We start from the raw sequence: 17,702 nt of genomic DNA, 5'->3' as shown, positions 1-17,702 counted from the left end.
CCTCTTCTTATAATGTGCCAGCAAACACACACTGACCTCTTCCTTTAATGCACCAGCAAACACACACTGACCTCTTCTTGTAATGTTCCAGCAAACACACACAGACCTCTTCTTATCATGCGCCAGCAAACACACATTGACCTCTTCTTACAATGCCCAGCAAACACACACTGACCTCTTCTTATAATGCGCCAGCAAACACACACTGACCTCTTCCTTTAATGCGCCAGCAAACACACACTGACCTCTTCTTATAATACCCAGCAAACACACACTGACCTCTTCTTATAATGCGCCAGAAAACACACACTGACCTCTTCTTATAATGCTCAGCAAACACACACTGACATCTTCTTATAATGCCCAGCAAACACACTCTTCTTACAATGCCCAGCAAACACACACTGACCTCTTCTTATAATGCGCCAGCAAACACACACTGACCTCTTCTTTTAATGCGCCAGCAAACACACACTGACCTCTTCTTATAATACCCAGCAAACACACACTGACCTCTTCTTATAATACCCAGCAAACACAAACTGACCTCTTCTTGTAATGTTCCAGCAAACACGCACAGACCTCTTCTTATAATGCGCCAGCAAACACACACTGACCTCTTCTTACAATGCCCAGCAAACACACACTGACCTCTTCTTATAATGCGCCAGCAAACACACACTGACCTCTTCCTTTAATGCGCCAGCAAACACAAACTGACCCCTTCTTATAATACCCAGCAAACACACACTGACCTCTTCTTATAATGTGCCAGCAAACACACACTGACCTCTTCTTATAATGCTCAGCAAACACACACTGACATCTTCTTATAATGCCCAGCAAACACACACTGACATCTTATAATGCGCCAGCAAACACACACTGACCTCTTCTTACAATGCCCAGCAAACACATGCTGACCTCTTCCTTTAATGAACCAGCAAACACACACTGACCTCTTCTTGTAATGTTCCAGCAAACACACACAGACCTCTTCTTATCATGCGCCAGAAAACACACACTGACCTCTTCTTACACTGCCCAGCAAACACACACTGACCTCTTCTTATAATAAGCCAGCAAACACACACTGACCTCTTCCTTTAATGCGCCAGCAAACACACACTGACCTCTTCTTATAATACCCAGCAAACACACACTGACCTCTTCTTATAATGTGCCAGCAAACACACACTGACCTCTTCTTATAATGCTCAGCAAACACACACTGACATCTTCTTATAATGCCCAGCAAACACATTCTTCTTACAATACCCAGCAAACACACACTGACCTCTTCTTTTAATGCGCCAGCAAACACACACTGACCTCTTCTTATAATACCCAGAAAACACACACTGACCTCTTCTTATAATGTGCCAGCAAACACACACTGACCTCTTCTTATAATGGCCAGCAAACACACACTGACATCTTCTTATAATACCCAGCAAACACACACTGACCTCTTCTTGTAATGTTCCAGCAAACACACCCAGACCTCTTCTTATAATGCGCCAGCAAACACACACTGACCTCTTCTTACAATGCCCAGCAAAAACACACTGACCTCTTCTTATAATGTGCCAGCAAACACACACTGACCTCTTCCTTTAATGCACCAAAAAACACACACTGATCCCTTCTTATAATACCCAGCAAACACACACTGACCTCTTCTTATAATGCGCCAGCAAACACACACTGACCTCTTTTTATAATGCTCAGCAAACACACACTGACATCTTCTTATAATGCCCAGCAAACACACACTGACATCTTTTTATAATTCGCCAGAAAACACATACTGACCGCTTCTTATAATGCCCAGCAAACACACACTGACATCTTCTTATAATGCCCAGCAAACACACACTGACATCTTCTTATAATGCCCAGCAAACACACACTGACATCTTTTTATAATTCGCCAGAAAACACATACTGACCGCTTCTTATAATGCCCAGCAAACACACACTGACATCTTCTTATAATGCCCAGCAAACACACACTGACATCTTTTTATAATTCGCCAGAAAACACATACTGACCGCTTCTTATAATGCCCAGCAAACACACACTGACATCTTCTTATAAAGCCCAGCAAACACACACTGACATCGTTTTATAATTCGCCAGAAAACACATACTGACCGCTTCTTATAATGCCCAGCAAACACATACTGACCGCTTCTTATAATGCCCAGCAAACACACACTGACATCTTCTTATAATGCTCCAGCAAACACATGTCTATCTTCCACAGGCAGGTATTGTTCTTTAGAAGCCTGGCAGAGACACCCAGGAACTAACAGATATACACATTCGAACTAACAGATATACACATTCGCACACAGCCACACAGACTCATACTAATGCACAAGCACGCAACACGCAACACACACACAGACACGTGCACAGATTCACATATAGATAAAACATACTCACTGACATAATTGCAGAGTAATAGCTGTCTCTGGCTCAAAGGCAAATCCCATTACTGAAAGGCAGACACTTGCTAGTGGAGAGGGGCAGGCAGGGCTCAGTGAATGTGCAGCCTAGGCTTGGGTGGAAGTGCTTCAGTCTCTCCCTGGAATTCCAGTCACAGTAGCCAGAATGTCAGCCTGACTCAGTAGCAGGCGGATGGGAGGTCTACTGCTGCTGTGGCTCGGCTATGGTCCCATATTCAAGGAAAAGGACCAGGGCTGTGCGAAGAACCAATTCAAAGTGGTGGGGGCCACCCTCATTGCCTGATCTGGGCCACATCCTCCCACATTTTTCTAGAACTTGGGTCAAAGTGCGATAATATCTGCAATTATTGGGGCAGAGGGTGATGTCCTTGAACATTGTTCTTTGTCATCCCCTTGCCTGGCTCTGCATAGGCTGTTCCTTTCTTCGGTGCAGAGCCTCTTAACAGTGTGGCATCTGGTTGCAAAGAATCCTTTCTGACTACCCCCTTTACATGACAGGCCTGGGGGCATGATGGGTTGGGGAAAAATGTACTTTCCTATTACATATTGGGAGTAATCAGCTGAAGGTCTAGGCCTTCATGTCTCACAATGAACACTCAACAAGGCTATGCACACAGTTGGCTAGCAATATTGGTCAGCATAGGACAATGAACATTTGAATTGCCACAACCCACAATTTGCAACATACACATCTGTAGAATAACCAATAACATGGGTGGACTGTGCCAAGGCTGTTTAAATGCATTTAGGTGCAGTTAGACTACATGCACATTTCAGATGAAATGAAGACCTTGTTTAGTAGCAATGTTTAAAATTAAACTGGAAACCCAGTTTATTGCTACTTAGTGCTGCTAATTTCATGCCCTTCTCAACACATAGAAGCACAGAAGGAATACTTACGCCATCGAAATGACACTGAAGTCGAGCCAGTTCCAAGGGTCTCGGAGGAAAGTAAAGCTTTCTAAGCAGAAACCCCTTGCAAGGATCTTTACAAGAGATTCAAATGTATAAATTCCTGTGAATGTGTACCTGAGGGGAAGCATCCAATCAAACATTACATAGTGCACTCCGACGAGACATTCAAAAGTAACTAAACATGATAGGTGAATGTGTCTGCCAGTGCAAACATTGTAAATCACATACTTCTATAAAATGCAACGTCAAATAGCACTGGGGTCTTCACTTTGCAAGAAAAAATACTTGGCTGAAAAATGGTCACACTCTAAACTTTTACAATAAAGCGTGCCCAATGAATGTGTTGATGAACTGTATTGGAGATGTATTTGTATAAAAGGTGGCACTTCGTTTTAGTTGTCCATAATTACAAGATAATTACTATGTAATCAACTAGTAATTACCTAGACATCTCCTAGCAATTATCTATGCTGCGTATTCGAGTACTGTGGCAGGGTAATAACATAACCAGTACATTTATTTTGTTTCAGAAACACCATATTCTCCATAATTTTAGTAATTTATTGTCAAGAAAAGACCACAACAATAAGCCGATAATTTAATATTAATAATGTAATTTTCAAAAGGATCGACAACAATAGTGCCAATTATACTCTTGTTACTTCAAAGCTGTTGTGTGAATCTCCCCAAATGTTAGCGCCCCATTAGAGAGCATTAGCCCATTACGGGGTGACCCCTGAAGCCGTGTGGGACACCTGAAGCCCCTTATTGAGACTTCAGTGTCAATGGAATTTTCAAATACAGCACAGCTCAGGCAGCACTGCGTAAGATCGTTTTATAATTCAAATGAGCCGTGAGCACCCATGTGTGATCTACGTAGATGCTAATGGCGATATGCCGGTCAAGTGACACAGCGAGTAGAGCGCTCGCTTTGACATCCGTGCAGAGCCTGCTAACGCAGGTTCGAATCCCGGCGGGGCCAAACTCAGCCTTTCATCCTTCACACCGTGGGTAATAATAAGCAGCGCTCAGATACCTGAGGGTTCGTAGCGCTACATAAATGCCAAATTAGTATTATTCATCTGAGGGTTTGGCTAAGTATTGCTGGCAATGGCACCACGGCTCGCATTATGGGACCCTCACTTTGCTTGGAACCTTAACACGGGTGGCAGGGTCACCCAAAGGCGTGCGCTATACCACCTCAGTAATGAAGATAACTGCAGTGAAAATCTAGCCAAAACTATTGATATTGGCCCTCTGGCTTGTTATCTATACATCAGTACATTTCTTGTGCTCCGATTATTTAAGAGTTGATCAAAACGTACATGTTGTTCAGCGGCTGATATTGGAAATTGATAGTGTCAACTTCAAACTTTCAACTGAAAGGTAAAGTCTGTGGCATCTCCTAGTCCTACTCTTCATTAGACCATCTGTAGCGACATATAGGGACCTGTTCTCATTGAGGAAATTGTGGCAACATTTGATATTTCTTTAATGGTATTTGCATGGGTTGGATCTTACCGTTAAGACATTGGACAGGTCATTTGCAAGTAGGAAAACAATCAACTAAGTGAATGAGAGATGCAGTAAGGTGCAATGGTAAATGAATGAGTGTTGGGTCAATGAACATGGTGTAAATTGTTTGAACATTGCGAGAGATAACATCAGGGTTCGAAATTGCCAAGAGCTTGGAGCTATTTATTTTTTGCTTTCAGACTAGCAGGTCCTGGTTAGCTTGCTGCCAACCCCAGGAGCTACTTGTGACTCCCCAGGCCAACCGGACTTATAGAGACATACTGCGATTCTAAATCTTGGTGTTTGGGAATTTGTCTGAAAGAGCATTAGAACACACATGGAAGACATTTAAATTATAATGGGCCATATATAATGGACATATATTTAGAGTTTGCCACATAAGGGAAAGTTATATGTCCCATCTTCTATGTACTAGCTCCTAGTTCCACAAAGTTAGCTCCTCCTTACAAGGTGATGGCTGATACCCAGGAGCTGCCTTTAGCTACTTCTCCACAAGTCCATATTTCGATCACTGCATATCCAATGCTTACAGCCTTTGATCATAGTGAGGAACAGAGAAGAGATGAGTCTTCAGTGTCTTGCTAAATGAAAAGACTTCAGGATATTGCAGGTTGCATCAGGTTTAGAGCTCTGTATTCTAGCCAAATTACTTCCAGGGTTTGTTGACAGGTCTAGACATCACAATCCCTTTTGGTCTCTGAGAAAAGGGAGACTTGCTCTTACTGCGACATCATTTCACCTTCCACTCGTTCTACTGCGAATTCCTACAACACTTACCTACGTATTTATTTAATATGTGGTTGAAATGCACACTTACATCTGGAAAGGGTTTCTGTGTGTGTGTGTGTGTGTGTGAGTGTGTGTGTCTGTGTCTGTGATCGTAGGTGGTGAATAACTTATGAGTGACAGCATAGCAATCACACTCTTTGAAAGAGGAATGAGGAAGGAATGAAGATAGCATGATCTGGGGAGTAAGAGAGAGATAAAATGGTGAGAAGGACAAGCTGCATCCCCAGGGACCATAAGAATCACAAGGCTTCTTCACATAGTTAATGTTAATGTTAAAGGATATTTGTACCGCGCACTATCACCACTGGAGTGGTCCCCTGGCGCTCTGGCAGCTCTGAAAAAGGGAAGGGGGTGAGTTAGTGGGAATAAGCTGGAAAAGTGCAAGAAAGCAGTGATGTGCTGTTGGCAGCCTCAGCCGGTGGGTCCGTTGGCTGGGCTTGGGGTGCTTTACGATCGGTAGTCGTCGTGTGCTGTTCTGCGAGTCTATGTGTGGTTTGTTTTGTTGTTGCAGTGTAGTGAAGTTTGTGCAGATTGTTGTGTTGTAGCCTTGTGGTTGTGTTTGGTTAGAGTTTGAGAGGTGTATGCAGAGGGGTGAAATTGTTAGTGGTTCTTTTAATTGGCATTGCTGTCCTTGCAATTATGTCTAGGTGTGATGCTTGCTATCATTCACTATTCCATCTGAGTGTGGCGCTTGCTAGTTTTCAGTATCCTATCTAGATGTGAGGCAGGCTAGTGATCACAATTCCATCTAAGTGTGGCACTTGGTAACAGTTTCATTTAAGTGTGGCGCATGCTAACACTCAAATTTCTATCTAGATGCAACACAGGCTAAGTTAAGAATTCCATCTAAGTGTGGCACATGCTAACATTCACAATCTTATCTAGGTGTGACACAGGCTAAAGTTAAGCATTCCATCTAAGTCCATCTAAGTGTGGTGCATGCTAACATTTCTAGTTGCTGCTAGAAATATTTCCAAACGGTTGGGGTTGGAATGAAAAACTGCATCCTCCTAAATACTGCTTAAATTCAGGATGGAACACATGCAGTTTTATCATCTCTGGGTTTAGGGTAGCTTGTACATCTTTATGTTTTTTCATAGACATTGCATCTTTCATCTGCTTTTCACTGAGAGTGAGGTCCTGTTTCGACCCTCCTGGCCATCTGTTGTTTCCCTGCACATGTGAAGTTTGTGCCTGGTTGCTGACCATTCCATTAGGTAGGTGCACTTTCTGTGCATTACTGAACCTCCAGGGGAATTATTGAACCTGAAAAATCGAAATTTGAAGAAAAAGAAGAAAGAAAAACGAAATGTGCATAAAATTGTTGGAAAGGACTGTTTTATTTGGCATTTTCATCATGCTGCCATTTTTAATACCTGAAGCTGCCTTGCTATTTTGAAAGCACAACTATTGCCTGCTTATTTGACTGTTTTTTGGCCCTTCCAAGATGGCCGCCGTGGTTTTCTTTGTTGTGTAGGCAGGCTGTGCTGAACCACCTCTCCCTGTGCAGCACTCCCATTGGTTGCTGAGCGCTTCCTTCCATCCAATCAGGGACCGACAGGCTTTAGCCGGCCATCTCAGCATTTCCTTGCGGCAGCCAACACTACCGAGTCCGGCGATGGTTGCGACCTCAAGCACTTGGGTGTGGAGTATGGCACCCTATATTTCTTCTCCAACCTGACTCGCTTGGTTGGAGCCGTGCATGGGTTCTTACGAGGGCTAGGCCTTCCTCACAAATGTCGCCAAGGAAGGGCACCGCCATGAACGTCTTCCCCTTGTAGTCTCTTTGCTGATACAAGAAGCCCTCTTTCCTCGTTTCCTCAGGTACCAGCCCAAACAGCTCGGAGGCCCTGGAGATCATCGAGTAGAATGATCCCGCTTCGTCTGGAGGAGAGACTCTATGAGGGGCGTCCAGGTGCTGTGACTCATCATCTGCCGGGACAAAGTCCTCATCCTCATCGATTCCCATGGCCATCGTGGCCATCACGGCCGTGTCCGTACCAGTGTCTGCGTTTGGGTCTGCTGGTGGAGTCAGGGCAGATGTGGGGGAGGAGGTTGATGTGGAGGCGTCGGATGATGCTTTCTCTTCTTATGCAGAGGCTGGTCAGGGGCCTGCGGCAACATAGGTGTCGGTGCTGGGGGCAACCTCTGCTGGATCTCTGTCACCAAGGTGTGGAGAGTTACAGGATGTCCACGGATATGTCCCTTGGCTGCAAAGGGAACAATGGAGTGCTAGGGCCTGCGCCATCATCGTCGTCGTTCGTGGATTAGATGTCTATTAGTTAAATGCCAACCTTGGACGGCTGTTTTGGAGCCTCCTTGCCCCCCCCCTTTTCCTCTCTCAGGGTTTTGTACCAGGATCTGGAACAATGCCTGACCCCCAGGTGTGCTTGAAGCCTTCGCTGCCACTTCAGCGGTCGTGTCATGCCTTGCAGGCAGAGAAACCCTTTGGGCCGTAGGATCAACCCTCGTTGGATTGGTACCTATCTCTGCCATGGTCATCACAGCACTTGTCGACAAAGTGGTCGACAAGGATTTTGACTGTGTCGGTTGAGCCTGCTTGGTTGTGCAGCCTTCTTCTCATCCTCTGTCCTGGGTTTATCAGATTTCTCCCCTAACTTGACGGGCTGGATGACTTCCTCTTTGAAGAGGAGCTTGATGGCAGGCTGGCTCCAGAGATGGCCTATCCAACCAGGGACCCGCATCAGCGGCAAATCCACTGGACTCGGACTTGCGGTTCTTGGCCTTATCTTGGAACCCCATGGATGGGCTGACCTCAAAGGACTTTGACCTCTTCCCAGAGAGAGACCGCTCTTCAGATGGTCCGTTCCTGGGCGAGGCATATCCCTGCTCGGAGCACGGGCCAGAGGCCTTGTTCGAATTTAGCCATGCTGCCAGCCTGCTGTGCCTGTCTTTCATTGTCTTCTTCGAGAAGCCCAGGCATATCTCGCACTCCACCTCCATGTGATCCGGGTGCAGATAGTAAAGGCATTGTAGATGTTTGTCCTCCTTGAAGACGTTCCGTAGCCTCCGTTTGGTGCAGGGCCTGCACAGGGTCCTTCCCTTTTTTTCTCCTCCGTCATGGTCGGACGGAGCAAAGTAGGGCCAAGATGGCCTTCCTGAAATCTTTGATGAATCTTCGCCATTGAGGGGCACAAAACATCACCGACAATGGATCCCCATTGCGAGCCGATGAGGAAAGAGTACACAGGCTCTGGTGGAAAGAAAAATCCAATTTTTCTGCGACAAAACTTAGAAAAAACATACAAAAAGCTCAGAGAGCAACTTGAGATTTCCAACACTGAAGCGTGCAGGAACAATCTGAAGATGGCTGCCACAGGCGGGGCTTAGGGAGAGCACTGTCATTGGATGGGGGCAGTATGACCCAGAGGACACTGATTGGTTTAGAGGAGAAATACAGTTTTAAAGTGAAAGTGAAACAGTTTTTTCTTTTTCCATCCATGCTGACCCTGTGCTGGAGAATATGTATGTGTGTGTGTCTGTATGTGTGTGTGCATATTTTGAAGTAAAAATCTTGGAAGAACAATCACTAAGGCACATTTCATTACTGAATTTCTGCATGTGTTTTAAACAATTACTTGGGTGGGTCGAGAATCCATGAAAACTTCAATGAATATAAATTGAGGTATCATGCACAGACATATTGCCACTCCAATAAACTACAAAAAATACAATTTTTAAAGCAAAAACATAGAAATGTAGGTTTTCTTCCACTTACTCTACATTCTTGGTCCATTCCGGTGGGTTACTCATGGTCATAAACACACAGTTGGTTAAAATAGTGCACATGATGAGCATGCTGAATAATGTGAGATGCAGTCAAGGAAATATTACCTTATTTACAAAAGCTAAACATTTCGAGATGTGTAAAATGGTCAAGCATAGACTGTTATATAAGTAGTCAGTTATATCATAGAAAATATTTAATTGATATTAAACATGTATTGTATTTAAATGCAGTCATAATTCAATTTTACAACAACTTTACTCTGGATTATTTATTGTTGCATATTTCATGAGTTCATATTTTAAATACAATTATGAATAAGAAAGTAATACTCTGATTTTTCATTCATTAGTCTTGTTTCAGCAAGAGCATTCACAGATATGCACATTTATGGCAAGTTTATGAAAACTGTTACCAGCTCATGTTTCTGAAAGGAAAGATTTGGGGGGCACTCTTAAACATTGTCCCTTTCGATATTCGACCCCATTTTCCAAATCAATTGAAAGAATGGATTTATCTAATGCAATCCAACTGGCTCCAGGCAGGCGTGATTAGGGTCATAATGCGCCGACCATGCAGAAGGAGGTCGCTTCACTGCTGCCTGAACTGGAGCATCAGAGTACACAGATGCAAACAGGTAGGCACACTGGGGCTCCTGCCATCTTTTTCCATCTATGCTCACATGTTTAAGATGGCCGCTGCCATTGTGTGTTTCCCACCGGAGCCGCACTTGTGATTGGCTGCATTGAACCAACATCTGGGCCATTGAGGAGCCTGCAGGTGAGCCAGATTCACCACAAAGCACACACTAAGGCCCACTGTCTGGGCCTGTCCGGGCATGGCCACAGGGACCGGGGACCCCCACCGGTGCATGCCTGTGTCTCTAGTCTCCACTCTCTGACACTGCTGATGGGGTAAAATAGCTGCCTTGGTCACTCCTGGGCCCTTGTTTAATCGTGGCAGGTGCAGTGGGTAAGAGAGGGTTTCAAGTACCTTGGTATCTGTTTGACCCAGGGAGTGCCTGATTTAATGAAGACGGATCTATGTCCAATTATGGGTACACTGGCTGGTTTCTGTGAACTGTGGAATACGTTAAACTCCTCCTATTGAGGGAGGGAATGCAATTAAAATGTGTGCATTACCAACATTTCTTTACAATGTTAGCTCTCTTCCAGTCCCTTTCACAAAAAAGCTTGAACACAAAATTTATTTTAGTTTTACTAGGCTAGTATGGGGAGTTGGCAAATGTCCCCAAATTCTGCAGTCCTGCATGATCAAGCCAATGCAAGAGGGGGGTTTCGGCATGCCAAGGTTCCATTTATCCATTTATAATATCAGGCGTTCTTTCACATTGCACTCCTCACATCACTAGTTTATGGAGGGGGGCGATGGAAAACCTGGATGGCACTCACTGGAGAGAGAGTCTGTAAAACCACAACCGCTACCGACTATACTGTCCGTGGTTAAAGTGCTTGAGGGAGGAAGATAGTGTTTCCTGTTGCTCATACGTGTAAAACACGGAGAGCCTTTAAGGAAAACAGTAAAACACTATTCCTACTACACAGTGATGCGTCCCTATAAGTGAAGCAGGCGATAAAAATGTAAAAGGAAAACGCTCATGGAGGAATTGGTTTAAGGGAGGGATGCTTGCGGTAAATGACTTGTGTTTTGATAATTTCTTACTTTTATTTGAAGTTTTGCAGTACAAATATAAGCCGGGACACTAAATATCACAAATAAGGCTCCTTATTTATTTTTTGGAGGGAATCCCCTATTGATTTGGACCCTTGTAGAGTAGCAGGTGAAAAGTAGTAGGTGAAAAAATGCCTTCTGCTTCTAGTATTTAGAAGCAACTATGTGGGGTAGCTCCTTCTATTGGCGACATCATAGCATGTAGGGTACAATTGATAGCTGAGTTGGCATATGAAAAAGAGTATGACATTTGAACTAGAAGTTACAACAAAATGTGATGTTCTGTAATTATTGGACATCTGTTAAAATGGGCAATTTGGCTCTCCGTTCATCTGATCTTTGTTGGGGTTGTTCACTTGTGCCTGGAACTCTGAAGAATTTCTACTGGGAATGCGTTAAGGTCCATCATTTTTGGGGAGGTAAGTGAACTTATAGATTTGGTGTTGTGCTCCCAAGTCGCACGACTGCCCGTTTTAACTATTATAAACTATCTAAATGATGCAAAACAATGTCCAAATCCACACAAATTATATAGTTGCCAAGAAACAAATATCGATATTGATATTTTATTTGTTTCACGCTCATAGACAAGTATTTCAGAGCAGGAGGATATTAAGGGTTTGGATGGGGTGGGTACATCCCAAAATAGTCAACTTGGTTGTTGATATGTTCTGACTCTCAGAATACAGATACATACATTATAACTATTGTAAAAAAAAACAACCTTATAAACAAATGTAATGATCTGTGCTAGATTCATGTAGATCCACTATGAAAAGGTTTGCTGTCATCCGTTTAAATAAGGTCGTACCTGGTTGGCCCTGTTTCGTTTGGTTTTTCTTGCATTTCTCTAATTAAACACTTAAATAGCTGTACAATTACTTCTACTTAAGGCACAATGCTGTACATGTATGGGGTTGTGAGGGTTACTATACAGTGTAAGGGTACCTTGTCTAATTTATATCTGAAACAATTCTACTAACACAAATGTATGCCCATTTCATGAATACCTCTGTTCATCCATGTTTGCAACACAAAGAAAATGGACTATGCCAACTGTATATATCTCAGCATGGCAGATTACCATACTAAGAAACGTCAATGCATCCAAGCAGAAGCAAGACTACTACTCAGACTCAGGAAGAGAGAACATATTATGGCAGCTCTAAGATCACTCTGATGGCTACCTATCAAGAACATTATTTATTTCTAGCAATCCGAAGGGGCATAAATTGCAAGTTACAAGCTATTAGCAAGGCATGAAAAGTGACACGCCGTCTTAATTATCCACATTTCGCACAGCACACCATTCCTACTTGCCAAGAGTCAATTATCACTAGCCAATAGATAGTGGTGAGTGCAAATGTTCAAGCCTGCACCCTGCATCGTCCATTGAGCATGCTAGAGTTGAAGAGACAAATTCATCAAAGGAAAGATGATCTGAGAATGCTTGCAGCAGGAAATAACATACTCTAAGCAACAGAAAGGGGCACAGAAGTTTGGTCCCTAAAGTCACTTTCAATCTCTGGATCTCCCCCCAAAAGAGGATCCTCACAAACCAGGATCATGTTTTGTTCCGTAGAATATTAAAGAACTGGCTTTTCAACACACCTATCTTGCCAAACCATTACTCCAGCAACTATCCACTGGACCTCACACCAAAGGCCCTACAGTAATATGTGCAAGAGGCCTACTCACATTAGCGACCAAGAGACTATTCTCCCTGGTACCATTCATTGTGGCAGGTAACCAGGGATTCTCTTTTTTGCCTCGGTTCACCTTGACGCCCAGTGATTGAGGTTGCTTGCCCTATGTAAATCCATATGAAAGGCTCTGATATATTACACCGGTAACTTGCAGCACACAGAATTGTAACCCAATAGACAGTGATTTCAATTGTTTACCCTGGGGGGTACAGAGTAGTCATTCTGGTAGTTTTAAGGTGGGGGTTCCTGGAGCAACTAATGGATGGTTCCTAGATTTCCCATTTGGCCTGTTGCTTTCCTATGCTCCTACTATCATCCAGAAACTCTTTAGCTCTATTAGCGCACCCCACAAAAGTACACCGTAATTCATCATATCTTGGGCTCTCCACTCTGGATAAACATATTCCAAGGCGTCCCTGCCAACCCCATAAAACCAGGGGCATTCTTACCTTCATCCATGAACACCAAAGCTTCCTCTATTCCACTAACAATACATCCTCCCTCTCCTATTACATGGCCACATGTAGCGAGGCTACCATAAATGGCTGGAGGGGACTATGCAAGACCACTTTACGTTGTATTATATTACTGCCAGAGTTAGTGGCCACACCAAGATGCCCACACCCGACTCCCACTCCCACCGAGAGTCTATCAATGAGTGCACGTTCCAATTGCACAGCACACCTCATACATTCTCTGGAGCTTCCGCTGACAATGCACATGCGGTTCCCATTAAGAAACGGCATGCACCAGATCCCCAAGAAGACAAGGTGACCACTAAGGGCCTTACTCGTGGAACGTTTTCCTATGGGATTTCACCATTATAAAACACTTCCATGAATCAGGCTCGTCAAATTGAGAGACAAATGAGTAATACAAGCACAGCCATATGTTTCGGGGCGTCATCGTTGTTCAAGCTGCTATATTTGGAAGAAGTGGAGACAATGTTGTCACAAGTCGGTTAAGGAAAATCACGTTTCCATCCTGGGCGGGCCCTTTTCACTGCAATTGGTGGTTATCATATTTCATTAGAGTTGGGCGTAGGTTGGTCATTTCCTGACTAGGGGGTCTCTGTTCTCTGATTAGTAGCATGCATCTACCCAGACTAGGTGACCTCTTTCTATTTTGGGATCAACAATATTCCCCCCACTGGCGAATATTTGACACACGTGGCCAGAGCAATCAACACGTGTCCTGTGGTATGAGATGTGTCGCTGAATGTGCACTAAGTCCTTTCTGAGACTGATGCCCTGGAATTAAATAGAATCATGATGCAAAATAGGAAGTTGACACAGCTTAGAACCCAGAAAATGGATCTTTAAAGCAGCGCTACAACCTTTGTGTGGTCGACTGATGACAGTGTGTTCGACTGCGCTGCGGACTGGGATTGTGTTCAACAGCAATGAAAAGGTCCAGTGCACTGGCTCTTGAGCATGGCCCCTCAGGGTGTGGCTATGTCTGGGAAAACAGAAAAAAATATGGAACAGAATGTTTTTTTTTCGTTTTTTTAGGCATATCAGTTTTTTCACAAGCTGATTGAAAAAAAAACCTTCACAGCTTTTTTCTTGAAACACGTATCAGGCAACTGAAGGTAACAGCTAATCATAATTAGTATATGAAAGGTGTATATCAGTGCTTTGAAAATATGATTTAAAACTAGAGAGAGATGCTCGGCCTTAACTTCAAGTGATACAACACACACACAGTCCTTTACACTCAAATGACCAAGACAATATTGTAATTTGCGTTGATGGATATCTTTGTGTCGCTTTATACCACAGCACTGGCGTGCTTTCAGAAACATCTGAATGAACCAACAGTAGCTTTGTAACATTGGTTCCATCCACTAAGTGCAACAGCATATTATTTATATGTGACCACTCAACACAAATCCATCAGGGAAAAACGACTCAAGCAGTCATTTCGCAGCCATTTCAAGGAAGCAATCACACATCCATTACAGTATCACATTGCATTGGATAGAGATGGAGACCTCGGAACATCATAATTGGCCTTCCTTCCTTTCTGAGATTACTCGCTCCCTAGAAGGTCCTTGCTGCGCTGTCCATTGACTAAACAGGTGGAGACCACACCACTCTTCACCTGCCAATCAGGGCAAGAACTCAGGGGTCCTAACTTCAGCCATTTGCTATAGAATATTTTTCAGTAGCACCCGGGTGGAGCATCTTGGCCAATCAGGCTGCTCGGAATGTGGGCAATAGCCAGTGATATTTCGATGAGGTTCGGAGCAACAGGAAGGGCCTTGATCCAACTCTAGTTTGTTTTTCGTGTTTACTAACAGTGGCTACCACCAGTGTGGGGTTTCCTCTTTTAGACTCCTCCCTTCAGTTCTCTCCTTTAGCACCTCAACCCCGGCGGAAATATAAAGATTCATTTTTTAAGGGTGCTGCTCCCTTTCGTTCCCATCGTGCCCCTCTGCCTCTAGTTTTTACACTGAGGGAAACATTTTCATGCTCCAGCGTTTGGAGCACACGCATCTTTTCCTCACTGAAAAAAACAACTGCGTTATTGGCCCGGTTCTAAGAGCTTTATGGCCCGCATCTGCATGCTACGTCCGCATGTTAAGCAACTACAGCCTCTGTGAGCCATGCTTGCTTTACTGAGGCTGCTAACATGTGTGGCTTTACAGCTGTTGTAGTTCATGGCTACAACGATGTTTGGGCAAAGAGTTGACATTATTCCACCAAACCAAGTCAGCCAAACCAGTGCCACACCGGAGAACCACGAGACTGCACTTTCCGCGAAAGAAGATGGAATGCAGTAAACATGCATTTCTCAGGCAGCATCATTAAGGGGAGGAGAAAGGGTGAGTAAAGATTTGGGAATTACAGCCCTCCATGTTCCTTTTTTCTGTTTTCTGTGGGGCTCATGTTCGTCAAAGTGGAAATTCCCTACAAGGGACTCTCTCTGTTTGTACATTTTTACATAAATATCCCTTCCATAAAAATGTAAATGTTTGCACCATGTAGTGGAAAAGTAAAGAGAAAAAACATAGACACAATTGCTTTACTCTTCACAATCTCAATATGTGTTTGGAAAGATGCAAATTCCCCCATCAATTAGAAACGGCGGGAGGCATTTACCAAGGACTCCCATGGAATCGGATCCTGCTTTCTCTAGGTGGGAAATGGAGGCCGCTTTCTTAGCAATCCATGAGTTTACCAGCAGCAAGAACATCTAATGCTGGCGGGAGGAGCGGGCAGGGGGGTGGACATACAAATGTGGCCCACTCCCCAACTCTGCCTGACAGATCCTACTTATCCACCAATCAGAAAAGCTGGTGACAATAATTACTGGCACATTTACCTACTGGTTTTCCGATCAGGGATTTGGAAAATGACCCTCTATCACTTTAATGGAACCAGACACAGTACAGCTTGGCTTCCACCGTATGACTTAGTTGACAAAAGACCTTGCAAATGGATAGTTTGGGATTCCCAGACAAGGAGAATACATGTAACTCGTGTAACCCACTGTCCATGCATGATCATGACTACTATGTATGCTGAAATGTGTTCCTACCATATTGTAACTCAGTATGTACTGCCTTCTTAGCGCCGTGATACCTCAGGGTCTGGGTGCTACCAAAAAATACAATAAATAAATAAATAAAGGACAGACGTGTTGTAAAGTCAAAGAGACACACTTTAACATGTTCTGTCTGACAACTTGGGCTGAAAGAGTCATTATTCCATAGGTTGTGTCTGACAACCGGGCCAGGCACCGCTTCCCATGTCGTTTTTAGAACATACCTGTGTTTTATGTCCTCAAGTTAACAAGAGAATATACAATGCAATGCATTCATCACAAATATATCAACACACAGATGTATGTGGAAAGCATGTTTATAATAACACGTTAATGACTTTTGTAAAGGATATGAATGCACCAAAATCTTAATAGCGACTCTTCGGAGAGGGTTGAAAGGGGTTAACATGTACAAGGCAGAAGTGGCACTGAAGCGGAAGATGGCCTTCCCTCTGTTCAATACTATAAAAGTCTGCAACGAAAGAGAAACACAAGACATGTTAGCATGTGGGTGCGCTGAGCCCTCTGAAGTGAAGATGCTTCGCTTCTGCTGTGTCAGCAGAATGTGTGTGGTATAAGGGGGGCACGCCCTCCCAGGCATACACAGAGCCAAGCAGGGCATGCATGCCCCCCGAAACAACTGCCGCCACGCAAAACAAGCATTATGTGTGGCAGGTGCTAACTAAGAATAGAACAACTGTCTTTGTTTATTGTACCACAAATAGCTTGAGCGCAGGGCAATGTGTCGTTAATTACGGTGTTAATTAAGAGGAGGTGCTGTTGAGGACGATAATTAATGCCAGGATATGCTAATAGACCAAGTAACATTGTCCGCGGATATTTCTGCATCAGGCGCATACATACGATACACGCTGGTTTCCAAAAAAGAAAGATTGCACTGTGGTATCGAATGGAGCCCCCAGCAGCACCTGCTTCCCTTTGAGGTGCAGAGGTGGTCTGTTTAACCATTGTGAACAAGTAGTGGGGGGGGGGGCAGAGGTCTCTGATTAGGGAACTGCAGCCCGAAAAATAACCCCCACTGCAATCCCTAATATTCGCCACTCATTAGCATATAAATTGGAGTGGCGGAGAGTGACAAACAATAGTTATTCCATGTCCCTTTCACAGAACCAGAAGGCGCATGGTGGCCTTGTCCCCATCCTGAGATAGCAAACGCAATCACAATTTCATGAAAGAGGATACAACCACTAGGGCCATCTTCAAGTTCTTCAACAGACTGTCAAGGGGCTATTGCATGCAATCACACACAGAAAATGTGTGTTGTGTCCTGG

General features: G+C 44.0%; 1 protein-coding gene across 7 annotated transcripts in view; it reads right to left on the bottom strand.

The window, feature by feature from the left end:
* The window catches only part of LOC138488904 (sodium channel protein type 2 subunit alpha-like), a 1,014,718-nt gene that overhangs the window by 699,595 nt on the left and 297,421 nt on the right, over window positions 1-17,702 (bottom strand). For all 7 annotated transcript variants that reach the window (XM_069616299.1, XM_069616302.1, XM_069616297.1 and 4 more), the window contains exons 3-5: window positions 16,765-16,882; window positions 9,455-9,545; window positions 3,376-3,504 (exon numbers count right to left, since the gene is read on the bottom strand). In XM_069616299.1, the coding sequence (XP_069472400.1) occupies window positions 3,376-3,504; window positions 9,455-9,545; window positions 16,765-16,882 (338 nt within the window). The remainder of the gene's footprint in view (window positions 1-3,375; window positions 3,505-9,454; window positions 9,546-16,764; window positions 16,883-17,702) is intronic.

Source organism: Ambystoma mexicanum, chromosome 9 (assembly GCF_040938575.1).
Source record: "Ambystoma mexicanum isolate Mex_15411 chromosome 9, UKY_AmexF1_1, whole genome shotgun sequence".
Taxonomy (NCBI): Eukaryota; Metazoa; Chordata; class Amphibia; order Caudata; family Ambystomatidae; genus Ambystoma; species Ambystoma mexicanum.
This window is presented reverse-complemented; position numbering and strand designations above follow the sequence as displayed.